The sequence below is a fragment of the Chiroxiphia lanceolata genome, chromosome 21, assembly GCF_009829145.1.
Source record: "Chiroxiphia lanceolata isolate bChiLan1 chromosome 21, bChiLan1.pri, whole genome shotgun sequence".
Classification (NCBI taxonomy): domain Eukaryota; kingdom Metazoa; phylum Chordata; class Aves; order Passeriformes; family Pipridae; genus Chiroxiphia; species Chiroxiphia lanceolata.
Window position 1 is genome coordinate 9,749,288 of NC_045657.1, and position 27,596 is coordinate 9,776,883.

Sequence of the window (27,596 nt, forward strand, 5' to 3'; positions counted from 1 at the left end):
CACCCCTGGCCCCCCACACCCCTGGTACCCTGCACACCTGGTACCCTGCACACCTGGCACCACAGTTTGAAACCAAAATTTTGCAAGAAAGACCCCAACTGTTATCCCCAGGTCCTGCTTCCAAACAAGCCCAGTATCAGAACTGCCCAGAGCCTCCCAAAGGAGGGTCCTCCCGACCCCGGGAGCTGGAGCAGAGACAAGGGACACAAAGGCACCCTGGGCTACAGGACAGTGCACCTGTGCCACCCACAAACCCACCCCACCTTCCTGTTCTCCCACAAGTTGCTGCATCAAAGGAGAAATAAAGCACCCAGGTGATGGACAGAGGGGACAGTCACATTCCTCACACAGCACTTCTGAGCTCAGGAGTAAGAAAACCACACAAGGAGGGAGAGAGCAGCTCTGGGGAGGGAGTTCCACCTCTACTTAACTACCATGTTTGTTTGGGTTTTTTGGACACAGCTTCAGGAAACAGAAGTCTCTTGAGTGTGACTTGGCACTGGGAGTGCTTAAGTACCAGGAATTGGGGGAAAAAAAGAAAAGGGAAGAGGTTTAGGCTGGGTATCAGGCTGATCTGAGTTACTCTGAGATTTGGAGTAATTCCTGCTGACAGATTCCTGCTTACAGGGACAGACAGGTTCTCTTCAGGCATGTTGTACCTGCTGGAATCAGTGTGAATTCCATTGTAAACTCCCACAGGTCATTCTTCTCCCATGCCCACTTTCCTGCACACTCCACCTGAGGCAGCAACAAAAGCAGAACTGGAGTCAGCTGGAACAGCACAGACAGTGACCCAGGTGAGCCATGAAGGACAGACTTCTCAGCCTGCAGGGGAGAAGCTTCAGGGTGACCCAACTGCAGCCTGCCCGTGCCTGAAGGCAGCTACAAGAAACATGGAGAGAGACTATTTACAAGAGACTGGAGGGACAGGACAAGGGGCAATGGCTTCAAACTGACAGACAGTAAGTTTAGATTGGATATTGGGAAGAAATCCTTCCCTGTGAGGGTGGGGAGGCCCTGGCACAGGGTGCCCAGAGAAGCTGTGGCTGCCCCATCCCTGGAAGTGTCCAAGGCCAGGTTGGACGGGGCTTGGAGCAACCTGGGCTAGTGGAAGGTGTCCCTGCCCATGGCAGGGGGTTGGAACTTTAAAGTCCCTTCCAACCCAGACTATTCTATGATTCTCTTTCTTCAAAACCAGAATTTCAATGCCCCTACACTCAAACCCCACTGTCACTGAGGAACGTGCCAGTCTTGCTCTTTTTCACCTGCTCCAGGACTCATTCCAAGCTACTCCTTTGGAGAAAAGTGGGGAAAAAAGGGGAGGGAATGATTTGATTTCTGGCCTTCTTTGTAAAAGCCTGTCTGAGAAGAGGCTGTTACTGCTGCTTGGGCTGTGACAGCAGTGGACATGTCTGACTAGTGCAGCATGTCCTACCATCTACCAGAAGAGTTAAAACCTCAAACAGGAAATGGTATCAGTGGAGTTTATCCTCCTCTGATACCTCCTCTTGTTGAGCATCTTCTCAAAGACCGCCAAGGGCAGACCAAGACCAAAGAAAGCCAGGATAAGCCTCAGGAGCCCACACCACCTGCTCAGCCACACTGGGGTTCCACACTCACTGAGTAGTTCTTACAGCAGTTTAAAAACACAAGATGCCAAGCTTAAAAATATGCATTTTCTTTTGGAAAAAACAATGTACAGTCAGATTTTAAGTGGCTCTACACGAAGACACTCAGCTATCCTTAAGAAAAGTAAACCTTGCAATGCACTGCATACAGTTTTCTAGCCAGCATGAGTTGGGCAAACTGCAGTGTTTCCTGAAGGAGCTTCAGTGGCTTTTTTTGTGTTTCCACCCTGTGGGCAGAGACACTCAGAAGGCAGCAGAGAGCTTCACACTGGGTTAGTTGTTCTCCTGCAGACCCAGCTCAGCGTGAGGCTGGTGTGGGCACAGTGGGCAAGGGCAGCTCCATGGAGGGGGTCTCAGTCACCTCAGCTGGACTCGGCTTGCGGAGCTCCAGCTTCTCGGTGAGTTGGTTGTAAAGCTCCTTCACAGCTTCCCCACTCTGTAAAATGAGAATTGAGGGGGGAAAAACAAGAGTCACACTCCATTGTAGCCCCTACTACCCAGCACAGCAAGTGTGCCATCACCCTGTAAAACCAGCCCAGAAAGAAGAAGGAAGCTACAAGGTGACTGAGCTACGACTGGGTACACTCAGAGCAGAGCTCGTGGTCCATTAAACCATGTCTGGAAAGGTAGCTGCTTTCATCTGCAACCAGTCTTCCCCTTGTCATGCTCCCCTTCCTACCTGCTTGGTGGGTTCCAAAGCCTTTTGGAGAGACTCTAGTTTGGCTGGTGCCACTTTGTGATGCAGATGCAGCAGCAGCCTGAGCACGTGTCTGTGGACGTTCTCCTTTCTGCAGAACAAACACCACTCTGAGAGCCAGGAAGCTACAGCAACAGCACCAGAGTAATTCACACCCACACACACTGGGAGCTTTGTTAGAATTTTCCAAAAGGATTCGTGGAATTGCTCAACAGGAGTGGACCTGCAGCAACCATGAGGAGGGAGGGGGAGATTTTAAGCACAGACACGGCAGCAGCTCATCTCTGTAGGACAGGCCACGTGCACATGGACGTTTATCCCTCCATGTGTGGAGGATGCAGCAGCAGCAGCCCCAACAGCAGCTCCAGCCACTTTTTGGGAAGCTTTGTGGAGGTCAGATCTGGTCTGCAGGCCACCAGCTATACCAGCAGTAACAACAGATTTCTGTGTGCAGCTGATACTGCAAAAGGCTGAAGTTAACTCTGTGTATTCAGAGCTACTGCAAAGCCTGAAGGATATTCTCCTTTGCAACTCCAATTTATGAATAATGAATTACAGTTCAGATAATAATTTATAATCAGCATATTACAATTTTGCTGATAAAAAGTAAAAAAAAATATAAGCCTATCCCTAAAGAAAAACAGCATCAGAATAGTATTTCCACAACATGTGAAGAATTTGCTGAACTATACAATACTGCTCAAAGCACTGAAACCTCTCTCAGGCATTCTGTAAACTGACTCCCTTCACTTCCCTCTGAGGAAAATCCTATTTACCTGGAGCAGGCAGTGAGGAAGAAGCCATCAAAGAGACTGGTGCAGAACTCCTCCAGTGCAAACTCATCCCCCAGCAGTGTGAGGTTCCCAGTGAGCAGGTGCAGGAAAATATCACTGAAGGCCAAGTCACTGAATGTCTCAACTAAACAACATGGAAAGCAAAGAGACAGAGCCTGATGAGGATGTGCCAAAACCTCACCACAGAGCTGAGGCTCCTGTTGAAAATCTGGCAGTGAGATTTCACCATGCAATGGTTTAGGTGGGAAGGAACTTTAATTATTTGGTTCCAACCCCCTGCCATGGGCAGGGACACCTCCCACCAGCCCAGGTTGCTCCAAGCCCCATCCAACCTGGCCTTGGACACTTCCAGGGATGGGGCAGCCACAGCTTCTCTGGGCAACCTGTGGCAGGGCCTCCCCACCCTCCCAGGGAAGGATTTCTTCCAAATACCTAATACAAGCCTACCCACTTTCAGTCATTTTTAATCATTTCCTTAGAAAACAGGTAGCCCAGGCAGGTGGCTTTGATCTTTTAGACATTAAAGATTAGGAGCAGGTTGCTTCAGAGCTCTCCTGCAACTTATCCCAGAGGAGTCAGTGAACAAGGTAATCCTAGTAAAAAATTTAAGACTCTGTTCAGTCCTATTTTGTTACAGGTTTCTCAGCACACAAAGCCAAGTCCCAGGAAATTCTGGTCACCTGCAATTACTCTGGGCAGCAGCAGAATTAAGCCACCTGCTCTTTTATCTTGCAGATTCATTCCAAACAGTTCTCACCTAATTGTTAATAGAGCTTTTGATCTAAGGAACTGACCCTCAGCCACTATCCCTAAACTCTCAGATCAGCAGAAAAGTGCCCTAATTGCAGACAAACCCAAACACTTCTGCCGGGACTCACAACTAAGTCAACAGAAGAGCCAAAGGCAGGACATGACATGACATCTTTGGCTCTGAAATCCCTTTCACTCCAGATTTATTTGCCTCCTATACAGCTACAGGATAGAAGATGGGACAAAAACTTGCCTAGTGCTGGCAGGAGCCTGAGGAAAGCATTCTTGTTCCTCTGTTTAGTGATGTGAAGGATGTAATACAGCCCAATCTCACAGGCTATTCTGTTCTCCTGCAGGAATCTGTTATGGCAGAAGCAAAGTTTCTTCATCAATAAAGCTTAAAAAGATTTTAAATTTTTTTTTAGAGGTTTAAAATACTGATAGAAATCAAGCAGGTACAGCAGTAGCTAACCCCAAACCCACTGAAGAGCAGCTATTCACTGACTGAGCAGATGGATCATCCCTATGTTCACTATCATGCTCCAAAAAAATCTGCCATTCAGCAAACATTGTGTTGTCTCACAGCCAAACAGCTGGATTTGATTGTGGACATTTATAATGTATTCATGATAAAAGTGCCAATCAAACTGGGGTTCAGAAGAAGCCCAAATACTCAAAAATGAAACAAAGTCCAATACTGCTGTGTTTTAGTTTCCCAAAAGTCAAAGATCATAGAGGAGAATTCAGCTCTTGGGCTACAGGACTCCAGATTCTGGCAGACAGACAAGAATTGTGCTGGAAATTAGTGCAAGATGTGAATATGACAGAGCACACAGGGGTTTTAATTATCTTTCTGACGTCCCTGGAGTGACAGGTTATCAACAGAGAATGAGTGTGGGTGCCAAAAATGCCAGCTTTATGATTTCCAATAGTGCTTCTCCAGAACCCAGCACGGGCACTCATCCAGCTGCACCCAAATATCACCCAAACATCACCCAAACACTGAGCATTCACTGCCTGGGAAGCTGCACAAGCAGCAATTTGAACAGAAATACCAAATACTTTCATATTCAGTCTGTCAAAAGAATGGTCATTACAAGAAATATTATTTTATGTCAATAAATTCCATCTGAGGAACCGTGGTGGAAACCTGGTCCGTTAAAGGAAAAGTTCAGCCTTGATTAATTAGGGCTAAATCTTATCCCCAGAAGTCTTGGCTTCAGCACATGGAGTACTTTTCCCTGTCAGGGCTGGCTGGTTCCCTGGTGCTTGGCTGTGGTAAGCAGAGCATGGGTACAGCTGGGAGGCAGGATTACATACTTGGTGAAAGCTTCAGGAATGGTGCTGGGGTAGGGAATCGGCCCCTTCTCCTCCGAGGGCAGCTTCTGGTCCACAGTGAAGGTGTGGTCATCCACCACAAAGGACATCAGCAGGGGCAGGAACCTGGTGATCAACTCAGCTTCCTTGGAGGGGTGGAAGAACAGAGGCAGAAGAACCATCATCAATCACTTCATGCCACCTAATGGTCCTGGAGTGCCTTAGCAAACAGCGAGGCAGTGTGAGGAGCCTCATCCTACACTGAGGAAAACAAGCTCTCAGACATCCAGTTTCTGTCAAAACTCTTCAATAATTCACTTCCATGTGTTCCATGGCAATCAGAAAAATTTTACTTCACCTCACCTACAGGAATACTCCTGCTCAAATGCTTTCTTTGGACAATTACACAGCACTTCCTCTGAGAGATCCTTCCCAAAACTGCTGCAGGCACTGCATGTTAAGGATGAAACCAAACTGCTTTTATCAACAATTATATACCTCCAGCATAGTCCAGGCTTATTTGTGGTAACACAAACACAAACAGATTTGCAATACAGAGATTCCCTTTGGAAAGAAACTGTGAACATTTTTCCCTAGAGGTTCATGAGAGAACACAAATCACAGTGCTACCCTTGGAATATTGGTCACTCTCACTGCCACAGTCCCAGTGTTGAAGCACACCCTCCCCCTGGTAAATTTAAACATGCAAGCAGCCAGGAATAGGTATATTTTGGAGAGTTCAACTATCCCCCTCAGTAGACATTTGCTGCTTTATAGCTCAGAACAGAAACAGCAAATTTCTCTTGAGAAACAGCCCCACTGTGCAACACCATGGTTGGCCTTCCTGGCCTCAGCTGAACTGCACCAGGGCTTCCTGTAATACTGGGAAAGTATTTCCAAAGCCTGGAAAGTGCTAAATGTGGCACTACACAAAGCTGCTGCAACAGAGAGCTGGAAGGGAGAAACATTTCTCATGGTCATGTTTCAGACCAGCCTTGGAAATCCTGCTTTCCTCATGCAAGATGTGTCCTACAAACCTGTCAGTTGTGTGGAAGATCCCAGGAACAATGAGAGAGCAGTGAGCAACCAGTGCAGTATTTGACAGAGGTACAGTCTGATTTTAGAACAGTAAGGGCCAGGCACTCATGGAAATCAAAAAGCAGGAAAAGGAAGCTCACAGCAAGTCCACTGGAGCTGCTGCTCTGTGACCACTGATGTGTTTTCCCCAAGAAAGCTCTGACGAGAGGTTTGCACAGTGAACATTAAATCAGGGACACAATAAATAGCAAACAAATCTAAACTTGTTCAATTAAATGTGTTAAATTCTAAAGATCAAAATGGCTCACCATTTTTGGTTCCTTGAAGACTTGACTGTCAATCATGTCCCAGGCCCCCTGTCCCAAAGACAGCATCCTCAGGAGCAGCAGCAGGTCTGGGCTTTCCTCCAATTTTAAGGGGAGAAGAAAAACAGCTATTTTGGTCTTCCACATCAGATACTTATTTCAAAGCAGTGGTTTATATTCAAAGTTCTTCTGGATTAGCAGCTTTATTAAAAACTGCTAGAGGTGTTCAGTTCTCCAATTTAATTGAAACCTGATTCCTCAAACAGGAATCACATCACAGACACACCTGAGGGCTTGTGGGGTTTTGTAACTTTTATAAAGCACCAGGAAGTTTGCAGCTACCTGATCAAAACATGGTTTTTAAATGTGTCCAGCCCAATTAGTGCACTGAAATGTAATATGTGACAGGACAAATCAAGCAGAAGAAAGGAGAAAGGGTGTGTAAGAATGACAATGGTTTTTTTGTTTACATTGTGCCATGAAACCAAAACAAACTTCAGTCTTCAACTGTCACGAGGAAGTTATTCCATCCAACAATAATACTTAACAACTCAGAGATAAAACCAGCAAGTGCCTCACACTGTTCAGACACCTGTAAGGGTGCCCTCCTTTAACATTTCAGCACCTCCTGCAGACACTATTCCAGGAACTGTGTTGTATCTCAGCAAACAGAGCAGAACAGAGCTAACTAATCCCTGGCATTTACTGTGGCAGGGGAAAGGCTGCTGCTCTCAGACAAACTGATGGAAGGACAAAGCAGGCAGGCACATTTTCTGCATATGGTTCTGTATTTGCCCAGCTGCCAGCATAGAATGAGCCATGCAAAAGATTCGTTGTCAGTTTGGAGAGTCCCAAAATCATAGAAACATAGAATATGCTGAGCTGGAAGGGACCCACAAAGATCATCCAGTCCAACCCCTGGCCCTGCACAGACACCCCAACAATCCCACCCTGTCCCTCAGAGGATCATCCAAACCCTCCTGGAGCTCTGGCAGCCTTGGTGCTGTGCCCACTGTCCTGGGGAGCCTGGTCAGTGCCAACCACCCTCTGGGGGAAGAACCTTTTACTGAGATCCAACCTGACCCTGCCCTGACACAGCTCCAGCCATTCCCTGGGTCTTGTCACTGCTCACAGAGAGCAGAGATTGGAGCTGCCCCTCCAGCAGAGCTGCAGACCCAGTGAGATCTGACCTCAGTCTCTTCTTCTCCAGCTGAACAAGTAAAGTGCCTTCAGCCACTCCTCAGACCCTTCCCCTCCAGGCCCTTCACCATCTCCATGTCCCTCCTTTGGACACTCTCCAACAGCTTTAGATCTTTCTTATATTGTGGTAGCCAAAACTGCCCCCAGGACTCAAGGTGAGGCTGCCCCAGAGCAGAGCAGGACAATCCCCTCCCCTGCCCATCTTCAAACAGTGCTCCTGCAGAGCTCTACAGCAGGGCTACAAATGCACAGGAACCACCTTTCCCTTGTTCCTATTCACACATGCACCTGAGACCTTAGTCACACTTCTCCTGCAGTGCCAGCCCTTCCCTGAGGGATGCCAATCAACCAAGACCATAGCTCAGATCAGGTACACAAGCTGCAACACTTACCCTGGGTAAGGTGTCCTGCCCAACCAGGTCTTGCAGGTGCCTTATGGTGCTCAAGGCCAAGGTGTTGATGGCAAAGGGATCACACAAGATCATTGATAAGTCCCTGAGGAGAAGTAAAAACCAAACACTTGGCATACATAACAAACAACTGCACAGGTCCTTATGCACCTGTGCCCACCTGGTGAACCTTCTCCTGCCTCGTAAAAACACCACAAAGGGGATTTCTTTGACCTGTAAGAGCACGTTACCCAAACTAATGACTAAAAAGTCCTCTGCACTGAGATCCAGCAGGAGTTCTCCCACAGCCAGTTACCAGACCACAGGGGAGACAACTAAAGCAGTGCAAGCTCTCTGCTTGGCTCTGCCATGAGCAGGAATGCTCATGGATGTCTGGGATGTGACTGGAGCTGCTGGAGGTTTGGCTCTAGGGAAGAACTAACACCTACAACCCCTGCCAGATGTTGTGACTGCCAGGAACCCATTTCAGTTCCTCAGTAAACAGCCCAAGAGCCTCACCCCAACACTTGTTCTTGTCCTTTCTTCACTCCATCCAGAAACCCTTGCAATTCCCGGGCTCTCTTGTTGTCCACAAACTTCTCCCGAATACAGGCGTCCAGGCACCAGGTGAACTGTCACAAAATGCAGAGAGCTCCATGAGCCTCAGCCACTCCTTAAACCAGCAATAACACACATGATGTCAGAGAAAACAGGCTCAGAGTGACCTCCAAACACCGGGAATTAAGTCACTTTAATAGTGGGACCAAGCTGGTCACAAACACAGAGGAGGCCAGAGATGCCAAGGTGAGTTGACCTGGTGTCACTTTCTCCCCTCCCAGGAAAGGCATTCCCTGGAAATTAAGGAGCAGGCACTTAAAAAATACACCACTGCCCAGCACACCTGTGGGTTTACACAAACAGGAGACTGAGAAAGAAACAGCATCACTCAGAAATAAAAATTCAGGCTATTTTGGCCATTGCAATACCACCCTCACCCCCTAAGTAGGGGAATATCGACAGTGGAGCTTCTGCTTTAGAGCTATATTAGTGAAATCCAATATTAAGGGCTTTTTTTCCCTTTCAGAAACCAACCTATATTTCCCCTCAACATTTCAACTGTCAAAAAAATCACAGCTTCCTGAATTTTCTGAAATGTTTTCAGCTACTGTCCTTGCAGCATTACTGCATTTAGCAGTGGCAAAACAAAGTGGCTGAAAAACAAACTTGAACAAGAATTGCCCTTGTCTCTTCAGTCACTGTCTGTGCACTCATTTGGGGACTCTTGAACAGAACACATTAGTAAGCATGCAGGAATATTTATCCTCACTCTAGGACAGCATCTCTGAGCATAACACACATCAAATTTAGCAACTACTCCAGAGAAAAACCCTTGTTCCAGGTCAGAGTGAAGCTAACTAAGGACAACGGGCCAGTAACACAATCCTGGTGTGACATTAACAAGTCTGTCACCTCCCAATATTTGAATAGTTGCATGTTTTCTTATAATTCAAGATCCAAAGTATGTAGTATTTCACACACAGATTACTGGCAGATGGAGTATATCACACCAGCCACAACTGGGAGGGAAGCAAGCTTGGATTAAGAACCTGTGGCTAGCTGATGGTTTTTGTTATTTTTGCAGCACCTACATAGATTATAGGTGTCAGACTAGACATTGCTTTTAACACTGCATAAGTGCCCTAAATCTGAATGATTCATGGGTTATGAAATGAAAGCAAACTGCTGGTTCACCAAGATGAAATTTTCACCTGAAGTTCCAAGGGATATAAGATGACATTTGGGTTCAAGACTTGAACTCCCTTCACAGGGGAAGTTCAGGACTCATGTCCTCTGGGCTGAAGGAGGGGGGAAAACAGAAAACTCTCCAGCAACCCTCCCCTGTGTCCCATATGATTGGTACCTTATGACAGGGGTCAACGGTGCAGATCTCACTGATCTCCAGGTCATGCAGGGACATGAGGAGCTCTGCCCTCAGAGTGCAGTAATGGACGTTCCTCGTGCGCAGGAACAGCGTCCTCAGGAACTGCAGCACCATGTCATAGAGCTTCACGTTCTTCCCAATCATCTGGGTCAGCTTCTGAACCACCTGCAGTGGGAAAAACGTGCACTCAGTACCAGGAGGTGCTCTAACTTCACACACACACACACAGAATGTAAATTAATTTTATTACATGATTTATTGAAACATCCACAGTGACATCAGTTCCTGCAAAGGAACTATTTCAGGCAGCATTTCCAAGAGCATTTGTTCAAGGTACGTTCACCAAATCTTTCAGAGCCATAATGTGTTTTTACCTAAATCCACAAGCTTCTTTCTTTTATCCTCCTGACTCTCCCTGCAGGGGGAGTGTACAAGTGGATGTGTGGTGCTGAGTTACACCACAACTCTGCAGTGTAAACCTGGAGTAAATTGCACCAGAGCATTTACACTACATGGTTTTGAAAGCAAAACAGGCCCAAACCATCCTCCATGTAACAAACATACTGCCCTCTCTGAAATTATAGCTTTACACTGCCCTATAATTAATTCCATTCAAAGAGCACCTTTTCTGGATGCCAGATTAACTATAGCTTTCCATTAAAAAAAAAAAAAGTAAAGCAAATTTTATTGGGCTATAAAAGAGGTCCCAAGAAAAGAAATTCAACATATTAACATATTCAAACTGATGTGATAGAGATGCTCAGCCTTCCAAACACCTGAGGTGTATTACAGCCAGACTGGACACTACAGAAAAAAACTTCAGCCTTCCTATGTTTTTTTAAAAGTGCATAAACACCTTAGAACATTCATCAATCATTACACAGCACTGAGTGACTATTAAAATAATTCCTCCTGCTTTCACCAAGATATATAGGAGACAATGGCCTGGTATTTCTAGCAAAGACTTTGTCAAGCTACAAGACTTGAGGAGCAAAGCTGGGTGGGGGAACAGACCCTGTTCTGTGCTGAGGGTGACTGAACACTGATGGATTCCACTCAAGCATCTTGTGAGGGTGCCTTTGTCCTCACCTCTCCTTGACGCCTTGTTTTGGGAGAAGGACTGAAGAAGTTCTGCAGGAAGGAGATGTCGTTGCTGAAGAGGATGTTCTCTTTCTCCAGGATGTATTGCTTGAGCAGGGGGGACACCTCGTCCCCAAACAGGGCCTGGTTGTCCTGCCAGATCTGCCGCTTCACCTCCACGGCACAGGCCTTGTACAGGTCCTTGTCAGCCATCACCAGCTTCAGCTTCTTCTCAGGGACCTGCAGTGGACACAGCAGTTACACAGGACAACCCCTCACCTGCCCAGCTGACCACAGGAGACACCTAAATCACGGAATCACAGAACATCCTGAGCTGGAAGGATCACCAGGATCATCCAGTCCAACCCCTGACCCTGCACAGACACCCCAACAATCCCACCCCGTCCCTCAGAGCCTTGTCCAAACTCTCCTGGAGCTCTGGCAGCCTTGGTGCTGTGCCCACTGCCCTGGGGAGCCTGGTCAGTGCCCAACCACCCTCTGGGGGAAGAACCTTTTCCTGAGATCCAACCTGACCCTGCCCTGACACAGCCCCAGCCATTCCCTGGGTGCTGTCCCTGCTCACAGAGAGCAGAGATCAGAGCTGCCCCTCAGGAGGAGCTGCAGACCCTGATGAGCTCTGACCTCTGTCTCCTCTTCCCCAGCTGAACAAGCCAAGTGCCCTCAGCTTCTCCTCAGACTCTTCTCCTCTAGGCCCTTCACCATCTCCATGTCCCTCCTTTGGACACTCTCCAACAGCTTTAGATCTTTCTTGTATTGTGGTGCCCAAACTGCCCCCAGGACTCAAGGTGAGGCTGCCCCAGAGCAGAGCAGAGCAGGACAATCTCACTGATCATCCCCTCAGGCAGTTTGGGCATTCACACCCAGCAGTACCACAGGCTCAGCTCTTGCCTCCTCCTGAAGACACTTCTTCAACAGCCAAATCACACACCAAGCTTTTCCTTATTTCTTTCAAAGAAGAAAAAATATTTCCTTTAAATCCACAGTGCTGAGAATTGGGGATTGTGTTTCCAAACTCAGTGACTTACTAGAATTCCAGTAGCAGTTTTGAATCCGTTACCTTAAGTGCAATATGATGCTTTTAATAAGGACACTCCTAGAGACTTTTGTCTCACAGATCTGAATCTCATTCCTGTCTACTTCTAGCTTCATTCTTCAAGACTTATTTTCCACTTGTCAAAGATTTTTAAATCAGCTGTGGAAAAATTCACTTATCGGTGAACCTGACTATTGTTAGGAAGCTGCATGGATTGAGGAAAACAGGGAAACAGCCTCATCTGATTATAGAAACGTAAAATGCCTTTTGAATTAGCCCACTAAGTTGGCAGCAGATACAAGAATGAATTAAATCTTCAGTCAGTGCCTACCACTGAACAACACACCTGCAAAGGTGTGCAGAGGGAGCACAGCTGGAGGAGCCACACCAGAGCCGTCACAGCACAGTGCAGGTCCTACCTTGGGCAAGTGCTTCATGACACACATGACCACGGGCTGGATGGAGGGCATCTTGACCAGGGAAAAGCTCTTCTCCAGGAGATCTTCCAGCTTCTTGTATCTGAAAACACGGGAGAGCACGAGACTAAGCGCCATGGAGAAGTAAAGGGACAGACTGGCTCATCTCAGAGCCACTGGAACTTGATTCCCGAGGTATCAAACTCTCCCCTGCAGAAGTCATCACAGTATTTTCTCAAAGGATTCCCAGGTCGCTCCAAGTAACCAAGACTGCCGACCAACCTCTCCTCGACCTTCCCCTCCAAGGCGATGGCAGAGACCCTCTCCAGCAGCTTCTCCCGCAGCTCATCGAACACCGACTGGTGGAACTCGAGGCGGGGGGTGCCGTGCAGGTCCAGGAAGGGCAGCGCGTACTGCAGCGAGGGCAGCAGCACCCCGTTCTCTGTCTGAGAGAGCAACCGAGCGGGGCTGAGAACGGCACGCGGGACAACAAAGCAAAAGAGCGAAAAGCCCGGACGGCACTGTGGGTTCCCCCCTCCACCCACACACAGCCCGGCCCCTCACGGCACCTGGAACTGCTCGATGGCCTTGAGGGGCTCCGTGCAGTTCGTGAGGGTCTCCTTGAGGTCCTCGCCGTTGGCCACCCCCAGCTCCTGCAGCCCCGCGTACATCTCGGCCTGGCCGGGCCCGCGGGGCCGCTCCCGCTCCTAATTCCGATCCCGACCCCAATTCCGATCCCGACCCCAATTCCGATCCCGGTCCCAACTCCCGGCCCCGGTGCCGCCTTAGTTCCTCGCGGTCCGTCCCCCGCCCGCGGGCCCCGCGCCGCAGCGCGAAGGTTCCGCCGCGCGAAGGTTCCGCCGCCCCTCCCGCGGGGCCTCCCCGCGACCCCCGCGGGCTCCGACCGGGGCCACCGCGCCCCGCGCACCGCCGGGCAGGGCGGGCAGGGCTCAGGGAGCGTTCGGACAGCGCTCTCAGGCGCACAGAAACACAGAATCACAGCCTGGGTCATGTTGAAGGGACCACAGTGGGTCATCTGGTGGCCCCTCCCTGCTCCATCAGGGCCGTCCCAGAGTTAGATGGGATGAGCATCCCATGGCACAGGATTGTGTCCAGAGGGTTCTGGAATAACCCCAGTGAGGAGACTCCACACCCCCTCTGGTCTCTGTTCAGTGCTGGATCACTGCACAGCAAAGAAGTTCTTCCTCACGTTCAGGTGGAATTTTCTGGGCATCAGTTTGTGCTGTTGCCTCTTGTCCCATTGCTGCCCCCCCTTCCCCCCCCCAGCAGAGTCTGGTCCATCTCTGCCCCCTCCCTGCAGGCACTGACAGGCATGGATGAGATTCCCTCTCAGTCTTCTCTTCCTGAGGCTGAACAGCCCCAGCTCCCTCAGCCTTTCTGTTCCCAGAGATGCTCCATCCTTTCAGTGTCTCCTCAGCCTCTGCTGGACCTACTCCAGGAGTTCTCATATGATGGGATTGTTGGGGTATCCTGTGCAGGGCCAGGAGTTGGACTCGATGGTCCTTCCAACTCAGGAGATTCCATGATTCCATGGTTCTGTGCTCTGGCCAACAGCAATAAGAGGGCAGCAAGGATGGGATTCCTGGGGGTGTCTGAGGCTTTCCTCTTGTCTGATGCTGGGCAGACAATGAGGGAAAGAGGAAGCACCACTAAAAATAGAGAAGTGGCCTTCCCCCATTCATGGTTTGGCCTTCACAGGCCTGTACTTTTGGGATAGCTGCTAAAGAGTGGGGGAGGAGGGGGGAAATCTCCCTATTTGTCCTTTGTGCAATCTGCTGCTGCATCAGTCTAAGCCACCACAGAAATCCCTCTGGGGTCTGCCCAGCAGCCAGTATAACTGTCCAGGAACAACCCAAAGTGATTTAGAGCCCCTCAGACCATTGGAAGGTTGGGCTGCTGCTCACAGACCCCTGTGATCCCTGATATCCAGGTGAGAGAAGGGATGCACTCCACTGTTCCCAGGCAGGAGCTGCTGCAGTGCCCTGAGGTCCCTCATGTCCCTCTCCGTGTCCCCATATGGCTGGAGGGGCTGCTCTGCTGGTGGGGGGGTTCCTACAGGAGCAAAGCAGGACCAGTCTGACCACGGCAGGACCTGGAATCTCCTCAGTAGCTGCTGGATATCCTGAGGTGCTGATGATATGTTGTGGTATTAGTATAAATGCCATGACCACATGGACACGAGCGCTCAGCCACAGTGTGAGCAGCTGCAGTTTTCTGCAGAAATTCTGGTTTTGAGGATGTTTCTTTGCAGCATCAGACAGGAGAAAGCAGGCATGTGTTTCATAAAGTCTGAGTGCTGGTTATCTTCCACAGGGAGCTGTCAGGGAGGGGGGTACAGGCACCCCAGAAGGCTCACACTGACCTTCTGGGGGCAAAAGAGCTGAGCAGCCCCTGTTGTCTCCTACACACAGCAAGGACCGAACCAGGCAGAGTTTCCTGGGGGTGGAAACCCAAAAGTGCAGATGTTTTTATGCCACCTGAAAGTGACCAAGGGGGCAGGCACAGTCTGAAGGGACTGGGCAGTGTGTCCTCTGCCCCAGCCCCACGCACACGTGCCTGAGGGGAAGCACCCCAGCTCCGCCCCGGAGCCCTCAGATATAAATTAAACCCAGTGACAAGGAGTTTCCCCACTTCTAATTTGGGCAGTCAGCACTGCCAGGCGTGGAATACCAAACAGATGAGTTTTGCCTGCTTTCTGCTTGTTACCCAGCCGAGTTAACCCCACATTTGTGTTTACCTCAGCCCAGCCGCCTGGGGCAGTTTCGAGGTTGCAGCGGTGCCTTTGCAAAGCTGGGGCGGGCACGGAGCCCTCCTGTTGTTTATGGAGAGGAGGGATGGAAGGGAGAACTGGGGCGGGCACGGAGCCCTCCTGTTATTTATGGAGAGGAGGGATGGAAGGGAGAGCTGCCTGACACATCGCAGCCTGGCCCACGCGTCCCTGTGGTCCTTGTGGCTTTGGGGCTGGGCTGAAGTCAGAGCCTGGCCCCGGCCCCGCCTTTCTCCTCTCTTTAAAGCTTGTTAAAGCAGCCGGTGTCAGTTTGCTGCTCCACTGCTTCCCCTTTGGGCTCCTTGAGGAAGGAGAAGGCGCTTCATGTCTTGGCGTGAGCTCCTTCCCCCCTGGCTGGTGATCGTGGCGGGACTGACGGGCATCGTGCTGCTCTGTGTCTCCACCAAAGATGTGCCCGTGGCCCCTCTCAGGACCAAGGTAAGGGCAGTTAAACTGGGCTGTTGTGTTGCTTTGGACATTCATTTTATTACTGAGCCATTTACAAACTGAGGGGTGGACTAGAACAAGACTGCAAGGGCAGGTTGGCATCCTTCAACTTGCTGTAGCTTTTTGAACCAAAACCAAGCCAACTCCTTTGGTTGGTCCGGGAATACAGGCAGAATATGGTCCACGGATTTGCAGAGATGCTCACGGCAGGCTGAGGGGAGGCAGCTCATGTCTGGAGCTCCCACAGAGCAGCAAGGGACCAGTGGTGTCAGTGGAGGGAAAGAGGTCAGTCCCTCTTGAAAGTCGGTAGGAATTTGGCTCTGAGCTGCTGCTTCTTTCTCTAAAAACAAATTGTCTTGTATGCCTTCTCCTCTTTGGTCCTATCTTGATTTTAACTGAAGAGCCAGCCTGCTCTACACAGCATGACTAGGTCTGAGGGGGGTTAATGCCCACCCACTCTGCCTCTTGAACACCCATTGCTGAGGTCCAGTGGCACACCATGGTTTAACCCAACAGAATTAGGTTATCCTGCGTGTTTAGAGATAGTACCTCTCCTCTATGCTCCTGTCAGAAACAAAATTAGACTAAAAACCCCCTCATTGCTCCACTTTCTGTCCTTCCCTGGTGCTGAGCTGGGCAGGGGTGTGGTGATCCCTCCCCTCCTCCCTGGTGCTCCCACAGCAGCCTCTCATTATGTGAAGGAGGAAAAAATAGTCCAAGTTTCTCCACCAATACCATTTGTTCCTTCCTCCTGTGCGGCAGCAGCCGACACGTCCCTGCCAGGAATGGGAGCTGTCACTGGTGTGGGAGGTGCCAGCAGGCTCGGGCAGGGAGCTCCAGCCTCCTCCCGCATTTCTGCTCCAGCCCAGCCCCACCAGCCCCTGCCCTGGGTGTCTGGTGCAGCCGGAGCTCCCAGGAGAGCAGCAGGCAGCAGCTCTGCCCCCCTCTGAAACCCTTCTGGTGCTGTTAACATCAACCTCTGAGGAGGTTTCTCCTCCCACTCAGTCACAGCTCCAACTATTTGTGTGCAAGATGCAGCTCAGACCAGCACCACCACATATCTCATGAGTTTCCTTCCAGGCTGTGTGGGAGATGTCCCAGATTGGGGTCATGTAATAGGGGGAGAGCAGGAGACCCTGGACCAGCACTGGGGCTGTTTGGACTGTGGGGACATCCAGGACAGCTGTGCAGGGACTCCAGTGGCCTCCACTTCCTCACCCTCGTGTCCTGGGAGCAGCTCAGTGAGGCTCAATCAGCAGCAAACAGCAGACACTGGGATGCAGAGAGGCAGAGATGCCTCAGCCCCACAGCTGGGCAGGAGCAGAGCTGTCGGGGGACAAGGGGTTGAGAAAGCTCATGGTCACTGCTCTGCTCGTTCTGCCAAGACATTATCTCTGTCTCTGTGGGGCTGCCACCTCGCACAGTGCCTGTGCTGGTTGGTCCCAGCGTGCTGCAGCTCCCACAGCTCTGCACACACTGGGGCAAACCCAGCCCATGTCACACCATTGCTGCACTGGGGCGTCAAAGAGACACGGGAGTCTCGGGTTCCTCAGGAGAAACAAGCCACAGCTCTCCAATTCCTGCACAAAAGCCTTAGCAAACCAATCAGCAGCAGTTTGAGCCCCGGATTCAGTGGAGAACCTGTATGGTGCCATCTCCCTGTACGGTGCTTTAGGACCTGTTTTTCCTGAGCTCCAGGTGGCTGAGCTCTCGGTGGAAGCCCTCTGCCTGGTTTCAGGAACAGCTCCAGAGGGTGCCACTGGAGGCCTGATGTGTTTCTGGGCGTTTCTCCACTCCTGCTGTTCCTCATGTATATTCAGGAATGCAGATGGTTCCCCACAAATCCTCATCATCTCCTGGCTTCACCCTCTCCTTGAATGTAAAAAGTGAACTCAAATTCTGCAGTGCAGGCCCAGGGGTCACCCTGAGTACCCACATAACGCTGAGTAACCCTACAATAACAAAGCAGCATGCATTCAGTGGTGTTTACCTGGAATGTTTTGGGGGTTTTCCAGTATGGCATCGTTCTGGATGCTGGCCCGTCCCGCACCATCCTCTTCATCTACCAGTGGACAGCCACCAAGGCAAACAAGACCGGGGTGATCAGGGGATGCAGTTCCTGCCCTGTGCAAGGTGAGGTGCCCAGTTCCTACTCGTTGGTCTGTGGGACTGGCAGGGGATGGATGTATGGGAAGCCAAAGATCTGTGTTGGATCAGGGCCACAAATTCCTTGGCTCCTTCATCACCCAGCTGCGCACGGAAATAGTGAAGCACAACCTTATTTTCAGCATGGCTCTTCTCCACTGGGCAGGTTTAGCCACACACAGCCGGGCATCAGGCACTTGGCAGGAGCAGGTGACAGGATTTTGGGGCTGCTGCAGGAAGGGAAGCATGCAGAGAGGTTGGGGCTCATCCTGATGTCCACATGGATCAGTGGCAGAGCCAAGGCAAGGCAGTGAACAGCAATGGACACAGATCTGGCTGCAGGGTGATTCCTGGGACCTTCTGCCTCCCCCTGACTGTGTCCTGGGCAGTAAGTGTGTAGCCCCAGGACAACAGAGGTGCAAAGGCTCCAACTCCCTATGTGGGGTTTGACAGCACAAGCAGGAGTTCAGCTTGCCTTTAGGTGTCACATTTCAGAGAATATTGGGGTTTTCCTCACCAGTTTGAATCAGTTTGACCCTGCCAATGCCAGCTGAAAGGGTTCCATGCATTAATGCTTGTGGTTTTCCTTCCCTATCTCTCAATCTTGCTTTGATGTCAAAGCCTGATTATAGCGGGATGCTGGGAAGGACTGAACCCTCAGTGTGCTGTGGGAGAGCAGCAAGCAACACAAACCACCCACAGAAGGTGCAATAAGGGCTCCCTGAAACCTTGTGTGTATCCCTCGACTGCTGCCATGTTCATGGCTGGGCTAAAAGCAGCAGCTGTAGCTCTGGGAGGCAGTTTGTCCTCAGAAGCAGCAACCAGAGGCCCAGGCAGGGCTCTTGCCCAGATATGAGGAGTCGTGTGTGCATGGCAGCACAGTCACAGCCTTGCAGGAGCTGTAGGAAAGCTGCAGTTCGGCCCTACAAGGGGCCCAGGGGAGCAAAGCACGTGGTGAGGAGTCACAGCCAGGAGGATGAGAATGGGGAAGTGAGGATCTTCCTGAGTAGCAGTTCAAAACCAGTATTTAAGACCCCACTGACTTGCTGGAAAAATGAGTCAAGGCTGGCACACAACACCTCTGCAGAGCACCAGCTTCCTCTGGAGCAGGGGTGCCTTGCAGGCAGGGGCTTAGGAGCCACCTCTGCCAACACAAGGGGAAGTGGCTGGAGGGGAAAGGTGACACATCAGCTCAGCTCTGTCTCCGTGGCAATGTGTCCTTTTGCTTATTTTTATAGCAGCTAAAGCCACATTTCTTCCTCTGTGGGCTGAGAAAGCCTCAGCTGTTGCAGCAGTCATGTGGATATCTCAGCAGCAGAGCCGAGGTTCTGTTAGTGCAGTTTGGGATTTATATGCACGTGTTTTGCTCCCAGTACCATATCTTAGCAGGGTGGATACCTGGAGGAGCTCCTTCATTCCACCTGTGACAGGTCCTGCCTTTAACCATGCCCTAGGACAGTGATCTCTGGGGTAACACTTGTCACAGTTCTCCCATAACTTTCCCTAAAATTTCATTCTGTCCCCTGGTTCTCAGGTCTGGGAGTCTCCAACTACTCAGATTCTCCTCAGAAAGCAGGGAAGAGCTTGGAGCCATGTTTGAACTGGGCCCAGAAGGAGATCCCAGCAGAGCAGCACAGCCAAACCCCGCTGTACGTGGGAGCCACCACCAGCACGAGGCACCTGAAGTGAGTGAATGTTGCAAACCCACACCCAGAGATCAGCACACGGATCATTCTGTGCATGCACCTCACCCTGTCTGCTCTGCAGTGTGTTCCACCCTGATCTGCTGGTCAGCTAAACCTCCTTCAGGCCCAGATGTCCTCGAGAGGAATATCATGGCTGTGGTTCCATCCTGTCCCCCCAGCAGCCATGAGATCACAGTGCTGCCCCTGCTGCCAGTCTGCGCTGTGTTTCCTTCCCAATTACAGTTTCACAATTACTGCTTGGGAAAACATCTGTCAGTCTGGAAGCTCACGTGTTTTCAGCTTATGTGACAACACACATGGACTTGCAGGGGTACTTCTTGTCAAAAAATTGGGAATGGCAGCAGGAAGGTCCATCTTATCATACACACACTTTTGTGGAAACTCTTCTGAGCCCCCTCATTACCAGGGCTTTTTTCCCTTTTAGATACTGGGGAAAAGTGAGATCTGGAGGGGACCAGGTCAGTGGGGTGAGGCCAGAGGATTTCCTTGGTAGCAGAGGGTACTGAAGTCCTAAATTCTTGAACGGTGCCGTGACTGCTCCAATCATCCCTGTGCTGCTCTTGCCCCCAGTGCCATGGAAGGGGAGAGGGAAGCAGCAGCAGGAGTGGGATGTGTGTTGTGTCTCTGTGTTACTGCCCAAAGTGGGGTGCACAGCAGGAGCCCTGCAGGGTCCTGTAACAACAAATATGTCCTTTTTTGTCTTCTTTTTAGCCTCACCCATCCCGCCTCTCTGATGATCTCCTTGCATCCCTGACTGTGGCCCTGAAGTCATCCCCCTTCAGCTTTCGGGGGGCACAGATCCTGTCCAGCCCAGATGAGGAAGCATTTAACTGGGTTGCTGTGAACTATGTCCTGGAGAACTTCTTCAAGGTAAAGGACGATTCTCCCTGGGGCTGAGCAAATCCTACTAACAGACAGCTACAGAGACGTGGAGGGATTGGTAAAACCCTGTAGTTTAAGCAGTGGTTAAGCACAAGTTCCACTGCCTTTCACAGGAGGCAGGTTGGATCAAATGCCAGCCTCATGTGAGTTGGGTGGTGAGGCCCTGGCACAGGTTGCCCAGAGAAGCTGTGGCTGCCCCATCCTGGAAGTGTCCAAGGCCAGGTTGGACGGGGCTTGGGCAACCTGGGCTAGTGGAAGGGTGTCCCTGCCCATGGCAGGGGGTGGCAGGGCATGAGCTCTAAGATCCCTTCCAACCCAAACCATTCTGTGATTCTATGGTTATAACTAGTTTGAAGGACCAAACCTCTCCTATAGCCTTTCATGAACACACCCATGCAGTTGCCCTGACACACATGAGGCTTTCTGGACAACGTTCAGGATGCTCACATGAGTGACTGCGGGAGATGAAACCACAGGGTTCTTCTTACAGAAGGATCACTTTAGCACCAAGGCAGCACTTGAAGCCCATATCTGCCCACTTGGGAACATCCCTGCCATTCTCTACCACCCTCTCCTCTCTCCCCTGCTCCACTACCTTGAGCAGCCCCCCCAGGCTGGTGAGCCCTGTTTGCCCCCACGGGCTGTGGGAAGGTCTCTGTGCGGGTGGCAGTGCCTGTACAATGACTCCTCTGTTCCTTCCAAAGCCATCCATGTGTCCTGTGGGCAAAAAGAGTTGGGCTGTGCTGCACCACCAAGCTGCTTTGTCCCTCTGTGCACTGTTTGCACCTGACTGTGACCCAGATGGAGAAATCTCAAGGATTGACCTCTCTGGTTCTTTCTGGTCAGTATGACTGGCGAGGGCAGCTGGTGCCCTCTGGGAAGGGGATGGCAGGAGTCCTGTCCGTGGGAGGAACCTCAACACGGCTCACATCCCAGCTGGAAGAGGAGAACCAGGTCCCAAAGGAGGGAGTGAGGCTGCAGCTGTATGGGCAGATGCACAGGGTCTACACTCGTCAGTGCCCCTGCCATGGCACCGACCAGCTCCACAGGAGGCTGCTCTCCCTGCTCATCCAGGTGAGTTCTGCCACAGGACATGAGCAAAGTCCCTGGATACCACATCATTAAATCCCAACTGCACAGGGTGTAGCTTCTAATGGGCAAAATGCCCCTAATGGAGGCCATTTGCACATATCTATAGATAGCCCAGTGCATTCGTAAAATGTACCCTCTATGCCCAAATCATGCCCTCCAAACAGACAAACAGCACCTGTTCCAGAGTTTGCCACTTGCAGGCTCTACTTGGCCTCCTAATTAATACACACGAGCACAAAATTGCTCTCCAGAGGTGCCAACATCCTTTCAGGGTGACAAGAAGCCAAGGCTTCCCTTGCCTTCTATGAACTGCTCCTCCATCCTAGAGTGGGAACCAACCAACCCAGGAACCAACTGGGACCTTTCATTGGGGTAATCCTTTTGCTGACTTTAACCCTGAAGTATCTTTAACAGGGCAATATTTCATTTTGAAAACATGCAGGTGTTTTGGTTCTTCCAAACGTTATTTCATTTGGGGAATGGTGGGAGTGGGATAGGATCTGATACAAACTCAGGAATCATTTTAGTCTGCATAAAAAACCTAAGTTTTCAGAAATTAACTCCTCCCTGCCCATGCACTTGCCTCTCTTCAAACCCTACCTGCCCTTGTTTGAGACCTGAATGTCCCTCATGGAGGCCAAGTTTACCACGCTTACACTGGGGAATTACTAGAGATAAGAAACACTGATTCTTGAGGGGGTTGAGCCCTTGGAAAGCAGACCTGAACAGCCTCTTTCTTGCAACTAGAAAGAATACAGGATGCATGAAACTGTATTTCTGGTCTAGAGGAGGGCAGGCAGGGCTGGGACTCCTCAGCTTCCTCCCCAGCAGGTCCAGCCCCTGTGGCTGCCCCGGCCCCAGCAGGAGCTGTGAGAGGGCTGCAGCAGCCTGGGCCTTGGGGTTCACTCAGTGACATAAGATTTGGCCACCCTTTCACAGCCTCCTGCTCCACTTCAACACTGTGGTGGCCAGAGGAAATCTGTCCTGTACCGTGGTAACATTCTGGCTCCCTGTGTGAAACCCTGGGATGCCACGTCATCCTCTTGCTGTCCTTGTTTTATTCTGCCTCCAGGAGCAGAGAAGTGCTAAAACTGTGTCTAATCCCTGCTGGCCCCTCTCCTACTCCCGGGAAGTGCAGTGGCAGTCAGTGCATGCTGGGCCTTGTGCTGTCAGTGGTGACACATGGGACACCCCTGGCCCCAAGGAGGGTCTTCAACATCACGGGCTCCAGCAGCCCCACCGCCTGCATGAGACTTGTGCAAAGGCTGCTCAACTCCTCCTCTTCCTGCAGCTTCTCCAAGCATTCCCTCGGCAGTGTTCTCCAGCCCCTCCGGACCAGGTTTCTGGTGAGTTCTCATTTGCACTGGGGCAGACAGCTGGCACAGAGAATCCATGGAATGGAACCAGTTTGACCATTAATAATACAGTGGGAACAGCCAAACCGGGGCACTCCTGCCCTCTGCCCCTCATTGTCACACAGCTGTTCTTCATGGACCCCTGGCTTCCCACCAGTGACTTGTGGGGAGCTCCTGAGACCAACTTTGGTGTCCACAGAGCCAGCAGGGATAGGAGAGCCAGGAGTGTGTGCTAAGCAGGTCTTCCCACACCAAGTCCGTGGTAAAGCTGAAGATCCTCTGCCACTCCTCAGCAAACATCAGGGCACGCTGCACCACCAGCATGTTTCTATCTGAGAACCTGGATCTAGAGTCCAAAGGCATTGGATTGTTGAGCCAAGAGCAGCTCAAGATCCTGGGAAAAACTAAGTGCATTTCAGAGAAGGTAATTCTGGGAATTTCCCCAGCTCCCTGTTCCTGAGTCTCCCATGGACATGGTGCTGAGGAGCACAAGGATCTGGCAAGGCCACACCTGGAATACTGGGTTCAGTTTTGGGCCTCTCACTACAAGACAGACCAACAGACATGGAGGGGCTGGAGTGTGTGCAGGAAGGGAACGGAGCTGGGAAGGGGCTGGAGCAGCAGGAGCAGCTGAGGGAGCTGGGGGGGCTCAGCCTGGAGCAAAGGAGGCTCAGGGGGGACCTTCTGGCTCTGCAACCCCCTGACAGGAGAGGGGGAGCCGGGGGGGTCAGGCTCAGGGAACAAGGGACAGGATGAGAGGAAACAGCCTAAGGCTGTGCCAGGGAAAGATTTAGGTTGGATATTAGGAAACATTTCTTCACCAAAAGGGTGGTCAGGCACTGAAACAGGCTGCCCAGGGCAGTGGTGGTGTCACCATCCCTGGAGGGATTTAAAGACATGTAGATGTGGCACTTGGGACATGGCTTCGTGGTGGCCTTGGCAGTGCTGGGGGAATGGTTGGACTTGATTTCACACATCTTCTCCAATCTAAGTGATTTTATGATTCTGTGACTAGTCTACTTATCCATACAGGGCCAGGAAGGCTTCTGCCTGTGAACAGACCTGTTCCATCTCCAGACAGTAACAGATCTTATCTTCCTTGCACCCATCCGAGGCCCTGACACCACCACCACAGCACACACAGGGCACCCTGGCACTGCACTGCCCCTCCCTTTCCTGTGGGCACAGAGTGCAGTGCAGGGACACAGAGCACAGTCCCACCTGATGGTTATTTCTGCCGCTGTTGTAAGGTGATTTCTGAGGCCATGGACTTCATGAGAGAAACTGTTCCCTCTCCCTGACTTGGGCCAGGCTGTCAAGAGGCGGTGTGGGATGTCCCTCAAAGAGGTAACTGTGGAATAACTTCGTGTGCAGGGAGAGTGGGAAGCAAGAAACAGCCTGTTGTAAAAGTCAACAGGGTTCAGACTTATAGAGCTGTAACTTATAGGCTCCCTTAGGGAAAAATTTGATTTACCCTGATTTTTGTGGGGTTTGGGTTTTCTGGTTTTTTTTTTTTTAGTTTTTTTGGGTTTTCAGTTTGGGGTTTTTTTTTCCACTTTGAGGAAACAGGCTCCACTTATTTTCCTTCCTCCCCAAATCCCAGCTGCTGCTGGTAACACTGGACTTAATTAAATAAAAAGCCACAAATACCTTTTACTCCATTTTAAGGAGTAAACAGGAAGGCTGTCGACTCTCTCTTGTATATCACCTGGTCTTCTGTTATCCTCCTCTCCTTAAGTCTCCACTCACACTCCAAGGATGTTCCCATTTCACCTGGGCCCAAGGAGAACAAGCCAGGGGGAATTTGCCAATCCTTTCCCTCAGCTGGTGGTTTTGAGGTCACCCCCATTTACACTGACACTGACGTGAGCATCCACAGTAACATCTGAATGAGACAATTCCTACAGGGTTTGCTAATAAGGCAGCAAAGCCCATAAGCAGTTCCCAAAATCATTCTCTGTGGATGGAGGAAATGCTGCTCCTGCTGAGAGAAAGGCTGCAACATTAGCTCAGTCTAATTAAAGAGCAGGGAATCACACCAAGCAAGCCACCAGCAAGGCCAGTGGGAGACCTGGCTGCCAGTCCTGCTGCTCTTGGATCTGCCTGGCTTAATAAGATGGGAACAAAGGCACTGAGAGCTGACACTGCTTCCCAGATCACAGTCCACTGGGTGCTGGAAATGGCTTTCAGTCTGCACAGGACACAAACCCCTCCTCCAGTCCCAGAGCAGGAAAGGGAGAGGTTATAGCTGGCCTGAAATTCACCTCCTGAATACTTCTTTAATTTTTTTCCCCCATCTTTTTTTTTTCTTTTGGAATGGCACCAGCTGGGTTAGGGAGTCCCAAGCAAGCCAGGATACACTTGCTGAGTACTGTGCTGGTGTCTGCCTTCATCTTCCATCTCAGTTCAAGGGGTACACGCTCGACGTTGACTGGCCTGCTTGGACTGCGTTCCAGAAGAAGGTCAGTCACCAGTTACCAGGGAGGGCTGGTTCCACACTCACAAGCCCTGACCAGCTGGGCTTCTCCAGCAGGATGGTTTTTGCAAAGTGGATTCACAGTTGTGATAAAGAATAAACCAGTGTCACAGAGCTAGAGGTGACACTTGTCCCCACTGAAAAACAGACCTATCTGGAGCAATACTGTCTTTAGGAGTCTGGGACAGGGAAGGAAGTGCAGCTTGATCTCCACTCAGTGCTGAAGTCAAACTGCTGATAAAATTTCTTGAGCCAAAAGAGCTGGCCCTACCTCTTTGTAACCCTTTCACCCTTTTCACTAGTGAGGGTTTATAAATGCCTTATAATCACAGAATCCCAACTGGTTTGGGTTGGAAGGAACCTTAAAGCTCATCTGGTTCCCCCCCTCTGCATGGGCAGGGACACTTTCCACCAGCCCAGGTTGCTCCAAGCCCCATCCAACCTGGCCTTGGACACTTCCAGGGATGGGGCAGCCACAGCTTCTCTGGGCAACCTGTGCCAGGGCCTCCCCACCCTCACAGGGGAGAATTTCTTCCTAATATCCAATAATCTAACCTAATATCTAGTAAGGTCTGAAATTGTTTCAGGATCTGGAGCCCCTATGGAAAGGGGGATTTGATTCAGGGTCCTTCCCCTACACAAAGGAAAGAAATTCCTTTTCCCAGACCTCTTCCAACTCCCCACAAAGGCCATGGTGCCACTGAGCAGGGCTGCAGTTCAGTCAGCCACGTGGTGACCATCAGAGAAAGGAAGGTAAAGAGGCAGGACCAGGGCCCCCCGGGGAGCCCGCCTGGAGAGCCAGAGACAAGCACCTACAACAAAGGTCCTGAGAGAGAACTGCTCACAATGCAGACCTGAGATCCACCTGGGAAAAACCAGTCAGGGAGCAGGAACAGCACACACCTACAGCACAGCTCAGGAAAAGAGGTGGCTGCCCAGGCCAGAGCTTAAATGGAGCTCCTGTGCCCGTGGGCAGAGGTGTGGGTGGAAGTGCCAGGTGAGGCTGTTTGGGGCCAGTAAGGCCCATTGGTGCACTCAGGGCACTGAGAGTGGGAGAGCTCTTCATTTCAAGCCCAGGCCTTGGACCAGTCTCAGATAAGGCGTATGAGGCCTTTGGCCCGTGCACAAAAGCACAGCTGGGGTCAAGACTGTCTCCTTCTCTTCTGACATCTCCTCCTTTTTATTTCAATAGATGGGTGACAGATCATCTGGCTGGACTCTTGGGTACCTGCTGAGCCTGACCACACCATCCCCCAGGACAGCCCAAGCATCCTCAAGGGGATTGAACCAGGGGTGTGGTCGCTGCTCCTGATCCTCTCGTGGTGCTGCTCACTGCTCGTTCATGCGCATCTCGTACCGGGTGATGGCCAAGGAGAACACCCTCAGCAACAGGAACAGCAGCGTTTTGAGGACAACTGACACTTCTGTGGGTCTCAGACTCCTGCCAGGCACAGTCAACAGGGTCCAGACAGAAAACCACAGAGGTGTAAGTCACTGGAGGATGGAAGTGATGTCCCTGCAGGACTCCCAGAACCTTGATGCCTTATTTCAACTTGCTGGCACTTGCACTACTGTACTTTGAGACAATGGATCCTGCTCCACAGGAAACCTGGGATTCCCAGTGGATGGCAAGCTATTCATCCTCCAAACAAGAACAGCCTGCACGGCTCTTCCTTGGGCTACAGCTGGGATTGCTCGTGTCAGGCACGAGGCGATGCCTCTGAGCAGGCAGGCCCTGAGCTGTTGTGGAGTGAGTATTGAATAATCCTGTCCAAATCAGGAGAGCTGGTGTCTGACAAAGAGTGCTCTGTCTTCTCCTCAAGAGATGATACCTGTAGTATTGGCCACTAGTGAAGACTGAGAGAGCACTAAATATAGTCAGAATGTAACAGCCAACTTGCTTCCATGTTCTAGGGAAAATGCAGGTATTTCCTGCCTGCCACTGCTGACCTGCCTGTGCTTCCATTTCAGTGACAGCATCCAGTGAATGCTCACTCAAAACCAATGCTCTTTAATCTTGGTCTCTACAGAGCATCAAAGGAGAAACGAAGGGCACAGACACACAGCTGAGTTTTTGTCTCTCAGCTGAGTCATG

The 27,596-nt window shown here is 50.9% G+C and overlaps 2 protein-coding genes across 2 annotated transcripts; one reads left to right on the forward strand and one right to left on the reverse strand.

The window, feature by feature from the left end:
* Positions 1 to 1,657: 1,657 nt before the first annotated feature.
* Positions 1,658 to 13,434, reverse strand: NELFB (negative elongation factor complex member B). Its single transcript, XM_032708536.1, has 14 exons — positions 13,369 to 13,434; positions 13,180 to 13,332; positions 12,893 to 13,056; positions 12,614 to 12,713; positions 11,150 to 11,380; positions 10,040 to 10,225; positions 8,638 to 8,750; positions 8,122 to 8,224; positions 6,533 to 6,628; positions 5,190 to 5,332; positions 4,123 to 4,229; positions 3,102 to 3,243; positions 2,308 to 2,416; positions 1,658 to 2,064 (listed from the first exon to the last, which is right to left on the reverse strand). Exons 2-14 carry the CDS (start codon positions 13,279 to 13,281, stop codon positions 1,927 to 1,929), a joined length of 1,734 nt encoding a protein of 577 aa, XP_032564427.1. The 5' UTR covers positions 13,282 to 13,332; positions 13,369 to 13,434; the 3' UTR covers positions 1,658 to 1,926.
* Positions 13,435 to 15,582: 2,148 nt separating this feature from the next.
* LOC116797228 (ectonucleoside triphosphate diphosphohydrolase 2-like) lies at positions 15,583 to 27,472 on the forward strand. Its single transcript, XM_032708590.1, is given in 14 exon segments — positions 15,583 to 15,836; positions 17,861 to 17,978; positions 19,525 to 19,675; positions 20,408 to 20,418; positions 20,421 to 20,566; positions 21,425 to 21,652; positions 22,743 to 22,877; positions 22,879 to 23,016; positions 24,276 to 24,320; positions 24,322 to 24,376; positions 25,357 to 25,487; positions 26,694 to 26,742; positions 26,745 to 26,835; positions 26,837 to 27,472. Coding segments are annotated over 14 exon segments (1,659 nt in total). The 5' UTR covers positions 15,583 to 15,722; the 3' UTR covers positions 27,084 to 27,472.
* The last annotated feature ends 124 nt before the right edge of the window (positions 27,473 to 27,596 follow it).